General features: G+C 40.4%; 1 protein-coding gene across 1 annotated transcript; it reads right to left on the reverse strand.

Moving 5' to 3' along the window:
- Positions 1-5,423: 5,423 nt before the first annotated feature.
- On the reverse strand, positions 5,424-20,721 carry LOC139421587 (NLR family CARD domain-containing protein 3-like). Its single transcript, XM_071172631.1, has 9 exons — positions 20,639-20,721; positions 12,246-12,362; positions 11,959-12,028; positions 11,610-11,832; positions 9,535-11,332; positions 9,097-9,270; positions 7,012-7,185; positions 6,699-6,745; positions 5,424-6,240 (listed from the first exon to the last, which is right to left on the reverse strand). The coding sequence occupies exons 1-9, from the start codon at positions 20,719-20,721 to the stop codon at positions 5,681-5,683; spliced, it is 3,246 nt and encodes a 1,081-aa protein (XP_071028732.1). The 3' UTR covers positions 5,424-5,680.
- Positions 20,722-21,048: the final 327 nt, after the last annotated feature.

Consider the following 21,048-nt stretch of genomic DNA (forward strand, 5'->3'; position numbering starts at 1 on the left):
GAGTGCAGGAGCACTGTGTACGGGATTTATGGCTGATTTAACATGAAATCGTCAACCCTGTTATGGTCAAACCATGTTACTTTATTTGGCACATAATAGGCACTATGGATTTTTATTATTATTTATTTAACCTCTTGAGATGGGAAAACATGCTTATTAAGTTGAACATGTACTCTTCATGACAGAATGTAAAAAATTAGGTGAAATCAAACAGTTTTTTTCCCCCCACCCAGTTTCACGACCCAAAAGGGACTTAATGTGGTGGAACAAGCCATGTGATTGGCTAATATCATGAAAGTGAAGGTGCGTTTGTAGCCTACTACACAGTTACAAAATGGCGCACATTTCTTGGCAACATTAGAAGTCAGATAAATGTGTTGATTTGAAGGAAACGAGTCATTTTAATGTTAAAAAAGAAACAACCTGTCCCTCATTTTAAAGGTCAACCCTGTTACCTGATGTGAACTACAGATTATTATCCATTATGTTAACCAGCAGGGCTGACAACTTTTGAAAAAAGATTGAAGTGAGATTTGCTATGTGAATTTCATTGCCCCCTGGCACAATCCCTAGATGGGGGACAGGGGGGTCCTCCCCCATGATGATTTTACTGTTTTAAAGCTAATTTCCTCCAATTCTGCGTATGTATTTTGACATGGTTTAGGCTTGTGACCAGGATGGAAAATTTGGTGTATTCAGGATGCTTTGAAAATTAAATTAACTCAAAATTCGACAACTTTGTTACTTTGATATTTTTTTGGGGGGGGAATGAAATTTAAAGTATGCTAATATTTTTTTGTACTTCTTTTTGTTGTTGGTTTTCCACTTTATTCAGACAGTAATGAAATAAGATAGGGAGACAGGCAAATGCTAGAAACAGTGGGAAGGCTGGAAACAGGGACTGATCTCTGTTCTCAGGTGGAAAGTTGTATGTGACAAGTGCCGGGGACACCAAGGCTGCACAGGAAGTTTTCATATTAATGGTTGATGGCAGTGGGTAACCAAATCATAGACTGCAGTCTGCTTGTCCATAGACTGCTTTCAAGGTAAAGACACAAGCATTTTATATTTTGTAATTTGGGTGAACTATATGCTTAAAATAGGGCTGGAAGAACATCATGCTTGCTCTCTAAACATCACAATAAGCACAGTGGCTTGACTGCATTTATTAGACAAACAATGAATGACAGTGACAGATATACGAAGATGACAATCATCATTCTGTTGTCCTTGGCTCCAATGGGTTGAATAAAGTCTAGTAAAATATCTACCTAGATAAGTGATAACCCTGTCTAAATCTGATTATTACAACACTTACCTTTCATGAGGGTGGAGACATGGACCAGATCTTCATCATTCACTGATACAGTAAACGGTTTGGTTCGGAAAGAAACAGTCAAACTCTCTCTCCCTGGAGTAGAGATAACTGGGGATGAACCTAGACATCTCTCTCTCTCCCTGGAGTAGAGATAACTGGGGATGAACCTAGACATCTCTCTCTCTCCCTGGAGTAGAGATAACTGGGGATGAACCTAGACATCTCTCTCTCTCCCTGGAGTAGAGATAACTGGGGATGAACCTAGACATCTCTCTCTCTCCCTGGAGTAGAGATAACTGGGGATGAACCTAGACATCTCTCTCTCCCTGGAGTAGAGATAACTGGGGATGAACCTAGACATCTCTCTCTCTCCCTGGAGTAGAGATAACTGGGGATGAACCTGGACATCTCTCTCTCTCCCTGGAGTAGAGATAACTGGGGATGAACCTAGACATCTCTCTCTCCCTGGAGTGGAGATAACAGGGGCTGAACCTGGACAACTCTCTCTCTCTGGAGTGGAGATAACAGGGGCTGAACCTGGACATCTCTCTCTCTCTCTCTCTCTCTCTGGAGTGGAGATAACAGGGGCTGAACCTGGACATCTCTCTCTCTCTCTCATGAGTGGAGATAACAGGGGCTGAACCTGGACATCTCTCTCTCTCTGGAGTGGAGATAACTGTGGCTGAATCTGGACATCTCTCTCTCTCTGGAGTGGAGATAACAGGGGCTGAACCTGGACATCTCTCTCTCTCTGGAGTGGAGATAACAGGGGCTGAACCTGGACAACTTTCTGCTTTACTATAGTTTGTCATTTGTTTGACATGTTGTAATCAGAAACTGGGAAAAACAATCAAAGATGCCAAGTTTCTAGTTGGATTCCTCCAGTCCCATGGTTATCTCCTGTTACCTGGACAGAATAGTGAATATTATAATGACAGAATAGTGGATATTATAATGACAGAATAGTGGATATTATAATGACAGTATAGTGGATATCATAATGACAGAATAGTGGATATTATAATGACAGAATCGTGGATATTATAATGACAGTATAGTGGATATCATAATGACAGAATAGTGGATATTATAATGACAGTATAGTGGATATCATAATGACAGAATAGTGGATGTTATAATGACAGAATAGTGGATAATATAATGACAGAATAGTGGATATTATAATGACAGAATAGAGGATATCATAATGACAGTATAGTGGATATCATAATGACAGAATAGTGGATGTTATAATGACAGAATAGTGGATATTATAATGTAGTTGATATTATAATGACAGAATAGTGGATATTATAATGTAGTTGATATTATAATGACAGAATAGTGGATATTATAATGTAGTTGATATTATAATGACAGAATAGTGGATATTATAATGATAGAATAGTGGATATTATAATGACAGAATAGAGGATATCATAATGACAGAATAGTGGATATTATAATGACAGAATAGTGGATATTATAATGACAGAATAGTGGATATTATAATGACAGAATAGTGCATTTTATAATGTGAATACTGAATACACAGTATCACTTCCTGAAGCTGCTTCCTGCAACATAACAAGGGTGTGTATTTACACAGGAGTCGTCATTGTAGAAAACCAGTAACCTAGCAGGCTTAAAAGGAATCCCTGTACAAAAGAGGAAATCACATCACAGGATCTCTTTCCACTTCCCCTAAATGTTTCTGACCTCACAGAGGGTGTTGTGCCAGAGATGATAAAGGAGATTCCCGTGTTGTACCAGAGATGATAAAGGAGATTCCCGTGTTGTACCAGAGATGATAAAGGAGATTCCCGTGTTGTACCAGAGATGATAAAGGAGATTCCCGTGTTGTACCAGAGATGATAAAGGAGATTCCCGTGTTGTACCAGAGATGATAAAGGAGATTCCCGTGTTGTACCAGAGATGATAAAGGAGATTCCCGTGTTGTACCAGAGATGATAAAGGAGATTCCCGTGTTGTACCAGAGATGATAAAGGAGATTCCCGTGTTGTGCCAGAGATGATAAAGGAGATTCACTAAAAACACACCACTTCAATACAGCTACAACCCCATTGAAGTTGACATTTTACACAGTTAAGGTCTGTGTGTGTTTTCATAACAGCTTCCTCTTCAACTGAATAAGACCCATTTCTATGTACTGAACACAACCCCTATTACTGTACTCCATTTAGTGTACTGTCATATTGTGATCGGTATTAAAACATTTCCACCTCTCTTCTTCCATCTATTACTGTACTGTCATATTGTGATCAATATTAAAACATTTCCACCTCTCTTCTTCCATCTATTACTGTACTGTCATATTCTGATAAATATTAAAACATTTACACCTCTCTTCTTCCATCTATTACTGTACTCCATTTACTGTACTGTCATATTCTGATCAATATTAAAACATTTCCACCTCTCTTCTTCCATCTATTACTGTACTGTCATATTGTGATCAGTATTAAAACATTTACACCTCCCTTCTTCCATCTATTACTGTACTGTCATATTCTGATCAGTATTAAAACATTTCCACCTCTCTTCTTTCATCTATTACTGTACTGTCATATTCTGATCAGTATTAAAACATTTCCACCTCTCTTCTTCCATCTATTACTGTACTGTCATATTCTGATAAATATTAAAACATTTACACCTCTCTTCTTCCATCTATTACTGTACTCCATTTACTGTACTGTCATATTCTGATCAATATTAAAACATTTCCACCTCTCTTCTTCCATCTATTACTGTACTGTCATATTGTGATCAGTATTAAAACATTTACACCTCCCTTCTTCCATCTATTACTGTACTGTCATATTCTGATCAGTATTAAAACATTTCCACCTCTCTTCTTTCATCTATTACTGTACTGTCATATTCTGATCAGTATTAAAACATTTCCACCTCTCTTCTTTCATCTGGTTGATTAACTTTATTAGTCACATCTGTCACATGTACATTTCATTCAGTGGAATTAAGTTTAAATACAAACAGGATTGTTGTGTCAAGAATTTGACAAATAAACATTCTACAGACAACAATATGTACAAACACCAAGAAGCCCAATAACAACAAGATCAATGATTTCTATATTAAAACAGTTTTTCAAAACAGTGTGGTGATTAGTTCTACTAATGACTGACTCTAGTTGACAATGTCTGTCAACTTCAATGGTGTTTATTCATGAATATTTACAATCATATGTTTACACACTAGAGAGCTATTCTAAGAGTGTCGTACTGAACCACGATGTCATACTGAACCATGTTGTCGTACTGAACCATGATGTCATACTGAACCATGATGTCGTACTGAACCATGATGTCATACTGAACCATGATGTCATACTGAACCATGATGTCATACTGAACCATGATGTCGTACTGAACCATGATGTCGTACTGAACCATGATGTCGTACTGAACCATGATGTCGTACTGAACCATGATGTCATACTGAACCATGATGTCATACTGAACCATGATGTCGTACTGAACCATGATGTCGTACTGAACCATGATGTCATACTGAACCATGATGTCATACTGAACCATGATGTCGTACTGAACCATGATGTCATACTGAACCATGATGTCGTACTGAACCATGATGTCATACTGAACCATGATGTCATACTGAACCATGATGTCATACTGAACCATGATGTCGTACTGAACCATGATGTCATACTGAACCATGATGTCATACTGAACCATGATTAAAGGGAAACGACATGTTGTATTTTTATTTTGTGTTTGTATTTATTGTGGATCCCCATTAGCTGCCAAGGCAGCATCTCTTCTTCCTGGGGTCCAGCAAAATTAAGGCAGTTTATACCATTTTAAAAACATTACAATCCCCGGGACAGACAGCAGCACTCACAGCAACTAAGCCCAACAGTGCTGCAGGATCCCGGGACAGACAGCAGCACTCACAGCAACTAAGCCCAACAGTGCTGCAGGATCCCGGGACAGACAGCAGCACTCACAGACACTAAGCCCAACAGTGCTGCAGGATCCCGGGACAGACAGCAGCACTCACAGAAACTAAGCCCGAACGGTGCTGCAGGATACCGGGACAGACAGCAGCACTCACAGCAACTAAGCCCAACAGTGCTGCAGGATACCGGGACAGACAGCAGCACTCACAGACACTAAGCCCAACAGTGCTGCAGGATACCGGGACAGACAGCAGCACTCACAGAAACTAAGCCCAACAGTGCTGCAGGATCATAAATTAATATAATATAAAAACACGGTCAGCTTTACAAAAACAATAAACCTCTCGTTCAGCTTTCAGCTCCCAACAACAAACACAAGTCGCGCTCAGATGACGTCAGCAGGTCCAAGTTGTGTTTGACACAGGGACCTCGTGACACAGGGACACCGAGGAGTCATAAACCAGAAACCCTGGATAGAGGGGCTCAGTGAATGTGGTGTGATATGTGTACAGGTGGGTCAGTGTGTCAGAGGAGACTCTGTAGAACGACAGAGTGCTGGCTGGCCAGTCCAGATACACTCCTACTCTGTGGGAGCTGGAGGAGGGGATGTTTATGGTAGTGGAATTAGTATTGTGCCATACCGTGTAAAGGTTGTCAGAGCAGACCAGACTCCAGGACTTGTCATTCCATCCAATCAGACTGTCCTCACCCTCTCCTCTCCTGCTGATTCCTTTATATGTCACTCCTATAGCAGCCCTTCTCCCACTCCACTCTACCTCCCAGTAACAGCACCCAGTCTGACCCTCTCTACACAGCACCTGCTTCCTGTAGTCAAATCTCTCTGGGTGATCAGGATACGGCTGCTCCTCTGTCCTCCATGTCACCTTTCTGTTATCCTCAGACAGAGAGAGGAGTCTGTTTACTGTGTTTGGGTCCAGTGTGAGATCACAGGCATCTGATGGATGAAACCAGACACAATATTAGAAATCAAAAGGAGAAGTTAAGGTAACTTGAGACTTGTTGAATGATCATATGTTATACTGTATGGTAATATAAAACACACCTATTCACATTAATTACACACATACTCAAACACCTGTACGCATTGATGAACACACACTCACATCCTGAACACACACACACACACACACACACACACACACACACACACACACACCTTCATGTATGCATGAACACACACACATTGCTAATGTAACAAGAACACACCACAAACATACACAGACACAAACATAGTCAAAGCAACTCTTTCTAAACTTTGGTGTCCCTCATTTCTGCTTCTGTAGAACTACAGCTGATATTTAATATGACCAAGTCAGTAATGATGGTGGTCTTTGACTTAACTTGAATTAAGACATTTTCTTAGTCATATTCTTCACAGTAGTCAACACTCACATTTTCTAAGGCCAGGTTTCATTGCGTACTCTCCACCATGTTCCACACTGTAGCGGTAAGCAGAACAGACAGTCATTGAGTGATACACGTCACCTCACACACACACACACACACACACACACACACACACACACACACACACACACACACACACACACACACACACACACACACACACACACACACACACACACACACACACACACACACACACACACACACACACACACACAGGTGGTAAGAATGTTTGTCTTAACTAGCCTGATAATTGAAACATGTCTGATATGAACATTGACATAAACCCTCTTAATACTTGAGTTTCTCCAGTCTGCAGTGTGGATCCTCCAGTCCAGCAGAGAGCAGTCTGACTCCTGAGTCTCCTGGGTGATTGTAGCTCAGGTCCAGCTCTCTCAGGTGTGAGGGGTTTGACCTCAGAGCTGAGACCAGAGAAGCACAGCCTTCCTCTGTGACTAGACAGCCTGAGAGTCTGCAAAGAGTAACATCATATTAAAACCACACTGATATTCTTTGGTGGTGAAAAAAGTGGCAGTGTATATTTTTTAACCTGCCATATCTATTCATAAATGAATGAATGTGTATTAAAGTAGTCAGAAATATAGTATTTGGTCCCATATTATTTGAACGCGATGACTACATCAAGCTTGTCACTGCCATGATTGAGAAAGATCATGAATGAATCACGAATAATAATGAGTGAGAGAGTAACAGAGGCTACAACTAAACATACTAACCTCTCACCATTAACCTCTAATTAAAATGTGACATTCTGTACTGTCACCTAATATTAAACTGTTTTCTCAAATCTAAATTGCTGGAGTATAGAATACATTTGAAAACTGTAAGCGTCACTGTCCGAACACATATGATGTGGACTATGTGTGCCTGGTAAACACATGTGGATCTGGTGAACAGTTATCACTTGTTGACCAACTACAGGAATACTGACCTCAGAGTCTCCAGTTTACAGTGGGGATTCCCCAGTCCAGCAGAGAGCAGCTTCACTCCTGAATCCCTCAGGTCATTGTTACTAAGATCCAGCTCTCTCAGGTTTGAGGGGTTTGACTTCAGAGCTGAGACCAGAGAAGCACAGCCTTTCTCTGTGACTAGACATCCTGACAGCCTGAAAAGAGTCAAATCATATTAAAACCACACTGCTATTCTTTTTTATTTATTAATAAATGAATGTATCATTATTATAAATGATCATAATATTGCTTCTAGAGAGAAAAATGGTTTGTATGAAAATTTGAGTGTACTGGCACCTCAAAAAACATTTGATCTCAAATCCAAAATTCTGGAGTATAGAGCCACATTTAAAATGTTAGCGTCACTGTCAAAATATATATGGTGTGAACTGTATACTCAATACAATCTAAATCTGATTCCTCACTGTCTAAATAGATATGGTGTGGACTGTATACTCAATACAATCTAAATCTGATTCCTCACTGTCTAAATAGATATGGTGTGGACTGTATACTCAATAAAATCTAAGTCTGACACCTCACTGTCTGTCTTCTGACTGATACTTATTCTTAAACTGGTCTGGTCAGTCTACTGGTCAGTCTACTGGTTCAGTCTACTGGTCAGTCTACTGGTTCAGTCTACTGGTCAGTCTACTGGTCAGTCTACTGGTTCAGTCTACTGTTCAGTCTACTGGTCAGTCTACTGGTTCAGTCTACTGGTCAGTCTACTGGTTCAGTCTACTGGTCAGTCTACTGGTTCAGTCTACTGGTCAGTCTACTGGTTCAGTCTACTGGTCAGTCTACTGGTCAGTCTACTGGTTCAGTCTACTGGTTCAGTCTACTGGTCAGTCTACTGGTTCAGTCTACTGGTCAGTCTACTAGTTCAGTCTACTGGTCAGTCTACTGGTCAGTCTACTGGTCAGTCTATAATGCTGAGTCTATTTTCATACATATCTGTGTTACTGTTAAGAACTGAGGTATCTTTATGTATCTAGTTCCCCCATTTTACGAAGTCATAATATTCTGACCAATTCACTTATAGTGTATTAAAGTAGTCAAAAGTATAGTATTTGGTACCATTTTCCTGGCCAACAATAACTACGTCAAGCCTGTGACTGCCATGATTAAGAAAAATCATGAATGAATCATTAATAATAACGAGTGAGAAAGTTACAGAGGCTACAACAAAACATACTAACCTCTCACCATTAACCTCTAATTAAAGGTGACATTCTGTACTGTCACCTAATATTAAACTTTTGATCTCAAATCCAAAACGCTGGAGCATAGCACCAAATTTAAAACTGTAAACTTCACTGTAAACACACATATGATGTGGACTATGTGTCTGGTAAACACATGTGGATCTGGTGAACAGTTATCACTTGTTGACCAACTACAGGAACACTGACCTCAGAGTCTCCAGTTTACAGTGGGGATTCCCCAGTCCAGCAGAGAGCAGCTTCACTCCTGAATCCTTCAGGTCATTGTTACTCAGGTCCAGCTCTCTCAGGTGTGAGGGGTTTGACTCCAGAGCTGAGACCAGAGAAGCACAGCCTTCCTCTGTGACTCCACAGCCTGACAGCCTGACAGAGAGATCATCATGATTTCACAAACACACTGTTCATTTAACACCAGTAGTGTAGAAGGACAATGGCAAAAGCATTTGGTTTATTCTCTCAAACAACATATAGATTCATCTTCTGTCTCTTAGAATTGTATGGTCATTTTGTTATACTAATGTGAACACCAATGCACTGATTCAATATGTTATTCAATAATACAGATTATTCTCTAAACTGAATAGTTCTTCCAGATCATTAGCACTTAAATGTATTTGATGTACTCACAGAGCAGTTCTGGAGACTTTGACAACTGGGAGCAGCCTCAGAAGACCTTCCTCTGATCTGGAGTATTTCTTCAGGTCAAACACATCCAGCTCCTTTTCTGAAGTCAGCAACACAAAGACCAGAGCTGACCACTGTGCAGGTAAGAGTTCATCACTGGAGACACTTCCTGATCTCAGGTAGCGTTGGATCTCCTCCACTAGAGAATGGTCATTCAGTTCATTCAGACAGTAGAACAGATTGATGCACCTCTCTGGAGATGGACTGTCCCTGATCCTCTCCTTGATGTAATTGACTGTTTCTTCATGGCTCTGTGAGCTGCTACTTGTTGTTGTCAGTAGACCTCGTAAGTGCTTCTGATTGGACTCCAGTGAGAGACCCAGAAGGAAGCGGAGGAAAAGGTCCAGGTTTCCCGTCTCACTTTGTAATGCTTTATCCACAGCACTCTTGTAGACAGTAACTCCAGGCTTGTTTCTGAAAAGTGCAAAAAGGTTCCTGGACGTTGATTGCGGATTGGCCATTAGATTCTCATTGTTGTTGCTGAATGAAAGGAACACATATACAGCAGCCAGAAACTCCTGAATGCTCAGATGCACGAAGCAGTACACATTGTCCTGGACCAGCCCACATTCCTCTTTAAAGAGCTGTGTGCACAATCCTGAGTACACTGAGGCTTCATTGACATCAATGCCAGCCTCTTTCAGGTCTTCTTCATAGAAAATCAGATTGCCATTCACAAGCTGTTGAAAAGCCAGTTTTCCCAGTGACAGAATGCTCTCTTTATTCCAGTGTGGACCTGTCTCTTCTTTCCCAAGATACTTTTCGTTCTTCTGTTTGGTATGAAACACCACAAGGTGTGTGTACATCTCAGTCAGAGTCTTGGGCATCTCTTCTCTCTTATGTTTCAGCATGTCTTTAAGGACTGTTGCAGAAATCCAACAGAAGACTGGAATGTGGCACATGATGTGGAGGCTCCTTGATGTCTTTATGTGTGAGATGATTCTGCTGGCCAGGTCCTCATCACTGAATCTCTTCCTGAAGTACTCCTCCTTCTGTGGGTCATTGAACCCTCGTACCTCTGTCACCTGGTCAACACAACCTGAAGGGATCTTATTGGCTGCTGCAGGTCGGGTAGTTATCCAGAGGAGAGCAGAGGGAAGCAGATTTCCCTTGATGAGATTTGTCAGCAGAACATCCACTGAGGTTGACTCTGTGACGTCACAACAGATCTTGTTGTTCTGGAAGTCTAGTGGCAGTCGGCACTCATCCAGACCATCAAAGATGAACAGAACTTTGTACTTGTCGTAGTTGGAGATTCTTGATTCTTTGATTTCCATTGAGAAGTGATTGAGAAGTTCAATCAAAGTGTGTTTTATCTCTTTCATCAAATTTAGCTCCCGAAAAGGGAATGAAAAAACAAATTGGACATCCTGATTTGCTTTTCCTTCAGCCCAATCCAGAATGAACTTCTGCACAGAGACTGTTTTTCCAATGCCAGCAACTCCCTTTGTCAGCACAGTTCTGATAAGTTTGTCTTGTCCAGTTAAGGGTTTGAAGATGTCGTTACATTTGATTGCAGTCTCTGGTCTTGCTTGTTTCCTGTTTGTTGTCTCAATCTGTCTCAGCTCATGTTCATTATTGACCTCTCCTGTTCCACCCTCTGTGATGTAGAGCTCTGTGTAGATCTTATTGAGAAGTGTTGGGTTTCCTTGTTTAGCGATCCCCTCAAATACACATTGAAACTTCTTCTTTAGATTAGATTTGAGTTCACGTTGGCAAATCACAGCAAGCTCATCTGAATGAAGAAATTACACAGAAAATATAAATATTTTGTCTGTTTTAATGCGTCTTTTTTAATACAGTATTGTAGGACTGTGTTAGAAAGTTGTACATAATAATAATAATTGATAACTGCATGTATAAATGCTGTAAATGAGAATGTGTTCAGTCAACTTGCCTAGTAAAACATCAAATATTTTTTGTTTTTACAGGGAGAACTCTCGCTCTCCCTGTACTTTAGATTCAGCTTTTAATGTTTGTTATAAAACAGCATTCAACATGAGGCAGACAGCTCTTACTTTTCTCCAGTGTGTCAGCAAGCTCCTTCTGGTTCATTTTCCTCAGGACGTGCAGTGTGATCTTCAGAGCCCCCTCTCTGGCACTGCTCTCATGCTTCTCATCTTCAGCATCCACCACTTCCTGCTTCTGACTCTCAAAGCCTTGTGGGAGTTCTGGTCTCAGAATCCTCTTGAACATCTTCAGCTCGTTCTTCACAAATGTGATAATATTTTCTTCAAGCAACTGAAATAGGTTAAGTAAATAAGTTAAGCAAGATAAATGCTTTCTCATTAACACACAAATTAATGATTGACAGATCAACTTTACTGGAGGTAAACAAAAACAAATGTACATAACAGGACCACATACACTGAATATGGAGTCCAGGTCTGTTTGCTGACTTTGGAAAGACTGACCACTGAGAATGTCTGACTCTGATCTCTCCTGATGGTTTCTGTGGACAAAACATCCAAGGAGTGCACACACACACACACAGGGAGGGAATGTTTAATATCATTTTAGGACTATGAAAATGGAAAAAACTATTTGCCTATGGATTATGAAAACAACAAACAGAAATGGGAAAATGGGAGAGGAGAAATGACTAGAGACAGTGTTGTTTAACTCACTGACCAGGACCCATGAGTTCTTTTTACCTTTGTTCAGTAGAAAAGTCTCCCTCTCTGAACACTATAGGTAGTTCCATAGACTGGTCACTCTTCATGGACACACAGCTGGGTACAGGGGAGGCTGGTCTCTCCTGCTTGATTGGACTTCAACACAACAGAGACAAACATTACGTCTCTTCATCTACTCTAAGCTCAGTTGGGGAAACAAGAGTTTCATTCCAAAATCGCTATACAGTGCATTCGGAAAGGGTCTGAATACTTATGTAAATGTGATATTTCAGGGTTTTTTTAAATACATTTGCAAACAGTTCTTCAACTGTTTTTGCTTTGTCATTATGAGGTATTGTGTGTAGATTGTTGAGAGAGAAAAAAACAACAATTTAATCAATTTTTGAAGAAGGCAGTAATGTAACAAAATGTGGAAAATGTCAAGGGGTCTGAATACTTTTCAAATGCACTATATATCCATTTTCAGAAATGTGGGTAAATTAGCTTTTTGTTAAAGTAAAATATGAATGAGATTGGTGTGTTTTTTCACTATCTTGCCTTGGCATGGGGTTGTTCAATGACAGACATGTGTTTGTTTAAAATCTATTACTTGATTGTTTCATTTCAGAGACAAATATATTTTTTTTTTGCTAAATGCTAAAAATCTGCCTCACTCTTAGAGAAATAAGTAGTACTGCTTGGTTTTATACAGTCAAATGTAACAAATAACTACATTTTTAGTAAAGAACTGTGCAATTATTTATTTTTTTATTATTGTACATATTTTTTATTTTTTTACATACATTTTTCTATACTTAAAAATACAAATTCAATACAGTACACTTTGTAAAATATTTACATTCTACATTTTAGTCATTCAGCAGATGCTCTTATCCAGGGCCCGGTTTCACAAATCAAATTTGATTTGTCATAGGCGCCAATACACCTTACAGTGAGATGCTTACTTACAAGCCCTTAACCATTAATGCAGTTTTAATAAAAATACCCTACCACCCCAAAAAAAAGAAATCAAAGTAACAAGTAACTAAAGAGCAAAAAAAAAAAAATACCGAGGCTATATACTGTAGGTACCAGTACAGAGTCAGTGTGCGGGGACACCGGTTAGTCGAGGTAATTGAGGTAATCTATAGATGTGGGTAGAGTTATTAAAGGGGCTTATAACAGATAGAAGCAGAAACATAAAAGGGGGGTGCAATTCAAATAGTCTGGGTATCCAATTGATTAGATGTTCAGCAGTCTAAAGGCTTGGGAGTAGAAGCTGTTTTAGAAGCCTCTTGGACTTAGACTTGGCTCTCCGGTACGGTTTGCCGTGCGGTAGCAGAGAACAGTCTATGACTACGGTGGCTGGAATCTTTGACAAATTTTAGGGCCTTCTTCTGACACCGGTCTCTGCCTAGACTGCAGAAACATAAAAGGGGGGTGCAATTCAAATAGTCTGTGTATCCAATTGATTAGATGTTCAGCAGTCTAAAGGCTTGGGAGTAGAAGCTGTTTTAGAAGCCTCTTGGACTTAGACTTGGCACTCTAGATTTGGAGCTCCGGTACTGCTTGCCGTGCGGTAGCAGAGAGAACATTCTATGACTAGGGTGGCTGGAGTCACAATTTTTAGGGCCTTCCTCTGACACCGCCTGGTATAGAGGTCCTGGACGGCACGAAGCTCAGCCCCAGTGATGTACTACCCTCTGTAGCGCCTTGCGGTCGGAGGCCGAGCAGTTGCCATACCAGGCAGTGATACAACCCATCAGGATGCTCTCGATGGTGCAGCTGTAGAACCTTTTGAGGATCTGAGGACCCATGCCAAACGTTTTCAGTCTCCTGAGGGGGAATAGGTATTGTGGTGTCCTCTTCACAACTGTCTTGGTGTGCTTGGACCATTCTAGTTTGTTGATGTGGACACCAAGGAACTTGAAGCTCTCAACCTGCTACACTACAGCCCTGTCGATGAGAATGGGGGCGTGCTCGGACCTCATTTAACTGTAGTCCACAATCATCTTCTTAGTCTTGATCACGTTGAGAGAGAGGTTGTTGTCCTGGCACCACTCGGCCAGGTCTCTGACCTCCTCCCTATATGCTGTTTCGTCGTTGTTGGTGATCAGACCTACCATTGTAGCATCATCAGGAAACTTAATGATGGTGTTGGAGTCGTGCCTGGCCGTGCAGTCATGAGTGAACAAGGAGTACAGGCGTGGACTGAGCACGCACCCCTGAGGGGCCCCCGTGTTGAGGATCAGCGTGACAGTTGTGTTGTTACCTACCCTCACCCCCTGGGGGCGGCCCATCAGGAAGTACAGGATCCAGTTGCAGAGGGAGGTGTTTAGTCCCCGAGTTCTTAGATTAGTGATGAGCTTTGAGGGCACTATGATGTTGAACGCTGAACTGTCGTCAACGAATAGCATTCTCAAATAGGTGTTCCTTTTGTCCAGGTGGGAAAGGGCAGTGTGGAGTGCAATAGAGATGGCATCATCTGTGGATCTGTTGGTGAGGTATGCAACTTGGAGTGGGTCTAAGGTTTCTGGGATAATGGTGTTGATGTGAGACATGACCAGCCTTTCATAGCACTTCATAGCTACAGACGTGAGTGCTACGGGTCGGTAGTCATTTAGGCAGGTCACCTAGCGTTCTTGGGCACAGGGACTATGGTGGTCTGCTTGAAACATGTTGGTATTACAAACTCAGTCAGGGACAGGTTGAAAATGTCAGTGAAAACACTTGCCAGTTGGTCAGCACATGCTCACAGTACACGTCCTGGTAATCCACCTGGCCCCGCGGCCTTGTGAATGTTGGCTTGTTTAAAGTTCTTACTCACATCGGCTGCAGAGAGTGTGATCACACAGAAGGCAAGTGCATCGAAAGAGTTGCTTTCCCAGTTGCAAAAGAAGCAAGGACATTTCACAAAACCGCATTCAGCAAATGACGTAATCAAGAGCTAGCTATGTACTGTCCCACAAAATTGCTAAACATAGCAAGCCATTCACTGAGGGCGAATTCATAAAATAATGTTTAATTGACTCTGCAGCAAAACTTTTCCACAAAAATGTTTCCCTGTCAAGACGAACAGTGACACGGCGTGTTGAGGACATGGCAGAGAATATGGAACGACAGTTGAAAGACAAGGTAAAGGATTTCACCTATTTCTCCTTGGCCCTGGATGAGAGCAGTGATGCACGTGACACGGTGCAGTTGTTGATATTCTTACGAGGTCATAACCCCAGACTTAGAAATGACAGAGGAGCTTCAGTGCAGTCAATGAAGAGCACAACCACAGGGAAAGATTTATTGGAGGAGGTTAATGAGTGTGTGGCAAAGCTGGGACTGAGTTTTGAAAAGTTATCCAGTGTGACCACTGATGGATGCCCAAACTTGACAGGAAAAACATTGTCCTTTTGAAAAGGATACAAGATCAAGTAGCTGAGCTGAACCCAGATCAGAAAATGATTTTCCTGCATTACATTATTCATCAGGAGGTGCTCGGTAAATGTGTTCTGAAAATTAGCCATGTTGTGTATACAGTCACTAAACTTGTAAACTTCATAAGAGCAAAATCTATGTGGATTTCCCTCAACTGCAAGATAAAGAATGGTTGGCTGATTTGGCCTTCACCCTGGACATCATGGCCCTCATGAACGAACTGAATTCCAAACTACTAGGGAAGGGCTTTTTTGCACATCAGATGTACAGCCTTGCCAAAGCCTTCAAGGGAAAATGACTCCTCCTGACCCGCCAAGTAGAAGCTAACAATCTCACGCACCTTCCGACACTACAAGTCTGTTCCCTATCAGATGACCAGCAGGAGAAGTATACATCACTGCTGTTGGTTTCCTCTCCTTTCACCTTGAATGTGGATAACGCTCCCACTGACCTGCAACTTGAGCTTATCGATCTTCTGTCTGATGCAGTGATTCAAAACAATGCCACTGACGAGGTTCTATGCATCTCTCGATGAACAAAACCTTCCAAAGATTAGGAGTCATGCTCAGAAGAAGATGTTTGTACTGTTTGGGTCAACCTACAGTTGAAGTCGGAAGTTTAAATACACTTAGGTTGTAGTCATTAAAAATCGTTTTTCAACCACTCCACATATTTCTTGTTTTAACAAACTATAGTTTTGGCAAGTCGGTTAGGACATCTACTTTGTGCATGACACAAGTCATTTTTTTCAACAATTGTTTACAGACAGATTATTTCACTCACCTCCAATTGATTCAAATGATGTCAATTAGCCTATCAGAAGCTTCTAAAGCCATGACATAATTTTCTGGAATGTTCCAAGCTGTTTAAAGGCACAGTCAACTTAGTGTATGTAAACTTCTGACCCACTGGAATGGTGATACAGTGAATTATAAGTGAAATAATCTGTCTGTAAACAATTGTTGGAAAAATTACTTGTGTCATGAACAAAGTAGATGTCCTAACCAACTTGCCCAAACTATAGTTTGTTAACAAGAAATTTGTGGAGTGGTTGAAAAACTAGTTTTAATGACTCCAACTTCCAACTTCAACTATATCTGTCAACACAGTCATAAACATGATGTATAATCCTGTAATTTGATTCTGGCCCGCGATGGCAAAAATATATTCTAATGTGGATCTCCATGGACAATATTTCCCCAGGCCTGTCACAGACTCTCAGGCTCCAGTTGTGGGGGATGGGGAGAGGAGTGGAGTGGACTGCTTGGGGTTGTGAGGTGCTGATAACAGTCACCCGCAGAGAATTCGTAACAGAGCTGTTTCCCAAAACCATCGTTATTAATGATGCAGTTGAAAACGCTCATAATCTAACGCCTGCCTCAGACAACTCGTACAACAGCTAAGTGAGTCTTTAAATGTTTTTAAGCCCTCCCTCGTCACTTTATACACAGAAGATCTCTGCTAAACATAGAATCACATGGTTTACCCAGACTAAAGTATCTACAACATAATACATTCCTTCTGTAGGTTAAGACCTGTGAGGACAAAAGTAAACCAAATTAAATGAGAAGAGATATATATATATATATATAGTACCAGTCCATAGTTTGTACACATCTACTCATTCCTGTTTATTTGACTATTTTTGTAGAATAATAGTGAATAATAGTGAAGACATCAACACTATGAAATAACACACATGGAATCATATAGTAACCAAAAAAAGTCATAAACAAATCAAAAATACATTCTTCAAAGTAGCCACCCGTTGCCTTAATGACAGCTTTGCACATTCTTGGCATTCTCTCAACCAGCTTCACCTGGAAAGCTTTTCCAATAGTCTAAAACTAAAAGCAGCACTTGATGGCATAGATCAGAACCCCAGAGTACTACATAAGGATGGAGATCCCTTTTGACTTGTAGCCACAAATTTAACTTGATGACAGCTTTGCACACTCTTGGCATTCTCTCAAGTTCCCACATATGCTGAGCACTTTTTGGCTGCTTTTCCTTTACTTTGTGATCCAACTCATCCCAAACCATCTCAATTTGGTTGAGGTCTGGGGATTGTGGAGGCCAGATCATCTGATGCAGCACTCCATCACCCTCCTTTTTGGTCAAATAGCCCTTACACAGCCTGGAGGTGTGTTGGGTCATTGTCCTGTTGAAAAACACACGGCGGTTGGAACCAAAAACCTAATACTTGGCCTCATCAGACCAAAGGACAGATTTCCACCGGTCTAATATCCATTGCTCGTGTTTGTGTGCCCAAGCAAATCTCTTCTTCTTATTGGTGTCCTTTAGTAATGGTTTCTTTGCAGCAATTTGACGATGAAGGCCTGATTCATGTAGTCTCCTCGGAACAGTTGATGTTGAGATGCGTCTGTTACTTGAACTCTATGAAGCATTTATTTGGGCTGCAATCTGAGGCTGGTTACTCTAATGAACTTATCCTCTGCAGCAGAGGTAACTCTGGGTCTTGCTTTCCTGTGGCGGTCCTCATGAGAGCCAGTTTCATCATAGCGCTTGACGGTTGTTGCGACTGCACTTGAAGAAATGTTCAATAGCCTAGTTAATCATTAGATGACTTTTAACACAGTATCTATGTTCTGCTCAGTCTGGCAGTGACCCAGAACTATCAGAGGCTCTCTCTTGTGGCTGCTGCTGATAACTGCATGTAAGTTGTTGTTCTACATCATAATAATCATGTCTGCATAGCACTTTGGCTTCATTTTGGCAGATTAACTCAGGTTGTTGCCCAGCGGCAAATCAGATGGAGCTTTGGCAGGCGTTGGACCTGCGGCCGAAAAGTTATTCGGTTTGAATCGCGGGCCAGTAGCTGGAAAATACGGGCAGAATTGATATGACCACTGGAGGGCTGCTGTGTTCACATCCTCAAAACAATCCCCTTGTGTTGGGCCATTGAGCAAGCCCCTAACCCAACAATATGCTCTCCATCCAGGGGAGCTGCACTGAGGTTGTACCTGTGGTCGTCTCAAATGTATGTGTGAGGTCTGCTGTTTGGGGGGTTGAGAACAGAGCAGAACACACATTGCTGTTGTTTTCTGTAACCAATGAACACAGTTGTACTGTACTGTACTGTAAAGAAGTCATCCAGAGTTGACGTGGGCCATCATTCAAACAAAGAGATGCCTCCCTGGACAACAGTGTGTTTGCATATAATGAAGATCAATTCTACCCCCCAATACACAGTCACTATTTATATAATTTAAAAAAAACATTTTATTAACTAGGCAAGTCAGTTAAGAACAAATTCTTATTTTCAATGACAGCCTAGTGGGTTAACTGCCTGTTCAGGGGCAGAACGACATATTTGTACCTTGTCAGCTCAGGGGGTTTGAACATGCAACATTTCGGTTACTAGTCTAGTCCAACGCTCTAACCACTAGGCTACCCTGCTGCCACATTACATTTGGATAGATAGTACTCTGACATCTATAGTGTTTACAGTAATGACATCTATAGTGTTTACAGTAATGACATCTATAGTGTTTACAGTAATGACATATATAGTGTTTACAGTAATGACATCTATAGTGTTTACAGTAATGACATCTATAGTGTTTACAGTAATGACATCTATAGTGTTTACAGTAATGACATCTATAGTGTTTACAGTAATGATATCTATAACGTTTTCAGTAATGACATCTATAGTGTTTACAGTAATGACATCTATAGTGTTTACAGTAATGACATCTATAGTGTTTACAGTAATGATATCTATAGTGTTTACAGTAATGACATCTATAGTGTTTACAGTAATGACATCTATAGTGTTTACAGTAATGATATCTATAACGTTTTCAGTAATGACATCTATAGTGTTTACAGTAATGACATCTATAGTGTTTACAGTAATGACATCTATAGTGTTTACAGTAATGACATCTATAGTGTTTACAGTAATGACATCTATAATGTTTACAGTAATGACATCTATGGTGTTTACAGTAATGACATCTATAGTGTTTACAGTAATGACATCTATAGTGTTTACAGTAATAACATCTATAATGTTTACAGTAATGACTATTACCCATCATGAGCTATTTTAATCCCGCCCCTCTGCTCCTCTCAGCCCAGTCCACCTGTCTCTGTAGAACATCCTCTTGATTTCCACCTGGCATATATTATTCAACTGTGTTGTGAGTCGTACATGGATTTGAACCTTTCTAGTCTCATAGTATCCACAGACTGTAAGTTAAAGATACATATTTTTCAAAAGAGTATTATTCTATTGTTGATTGACTGACTATGGCTTTCCAAATCCCCCAGCACTGCTATTTCTAAAGATAATTTTTAACTAATATTGTGACTTTTCCTCCATTCCGTTTTTCCTATAAATTATATTCTTAGCTAAAAACTATAAATTATATTCTTAGCTAAAAATGTTACTCTTTAATAGTAGTAGCCATAACTCATACATGGCACCATGGAGGGTTCTATATGGAACCATTTTGGTTCAGTGAAGAAGAACCTCTAGAGTTCTGATCAAAGAACCCTGTAAAAGGGATTCTATATAGAACTTTCAGAGATTCCGTATATTAAGCAAGATATAACCTGTTTGGTTTAAACAGGAGTGAAGAGTGTGTTGATAAAACGGTTTATATTGTCAGAATTCAGCTTGTAACAACGATCAGAACTAGTCAAAACAATAAGGTTATGCATGCCAACATATTAGGCAATAATTAACAGGAGGCAAAATGATTCGTGTGTGTGCGTGTGTGTGTGCGTGTGTGTGTGTGTGTGTGTGTGTGTGCTGGTGAGACAACCACATATCACAGTCAAATATACAGGATACAAACATTTCATTCCAGCTATATAGCATTTTGCGAAACAAACATTCTCAGAACAATAGTATTTTACAGACACATGAACGTACCCATAAGAAATCATTTCTGATGAAAAATGATGAATGTGAAATATAACGTTTTAGAAATAAAATCTTTATAAGTTCTTAAACAACATTGTCATCTCACCTCTTAGCTTTGGTGTCATGTTCCCCAGAGAGACTCATTTTAGAGGCAGGGACCCCCTCCTCTCTCTCCCCAGAGAGACTCATTTCAGAGCACTGACCCCTAAACAGAGATCCAACATGTTGGTTGTGGTTAACACAGTGACAAATAATTATTGAAGTTAAATTATTCTCTTTTATTAATTATCTCTTAGAAATTAAACATTTACTGACAGACACATCCAAACAGTCAGGTGATTTAATGCATCACATGAACATGTAGTGGTGACTGATATGTTTCTCCTCTTCTCCATGTAGAGAAACTATTGATAATAACATCTCACTTTCTCTGTTAATCATTTCACTCATTCTAGTGTGATGCTTTATTCAACAGGTATGCTATTACTATGCTATTATTATACTATTATTATACTA

This window comes from Oncorhynchus clarkii, chromosome 12 (genome assembly GCF_045791955.1).
Source record: "Oncorhynchus clarkii lewisi isolate Uvic-CL-2024 chromosome 12, UVic_Ocla_1.0, whole genome shotgun sequence".
Lineage (NCBI taxonomy): Eukaryota > Metazoa > Chordata > Actinopteri > Salmoniformes > Salmonidae > Oncorhynchus > Oncorhynchus clarkii.

Coding starts and splice junctions, on each gene's coding strand:
- LOC139421587 (XM_071172631.1), bottom strand. CDS start 20,721: ATGAGTCTCTCTGGGGAGAGAGAGGAGGGGGTCCCTGCCTCTAAAATG. Junction 12,029..12,245: donor GACTTTTCTACTGAACAAAG/GTAAAAAGAACT, acceptor CCATCAGGAGAG/ATCAGAGTCAGACATTCTCA. Junction 11,333..11,609: donor TGCTGACACACTGGAGAAAA/GTAAGAGCTGTC, acceptor TGTAATTTCTTC/ATTCAGATGAGCTTGCTGTG.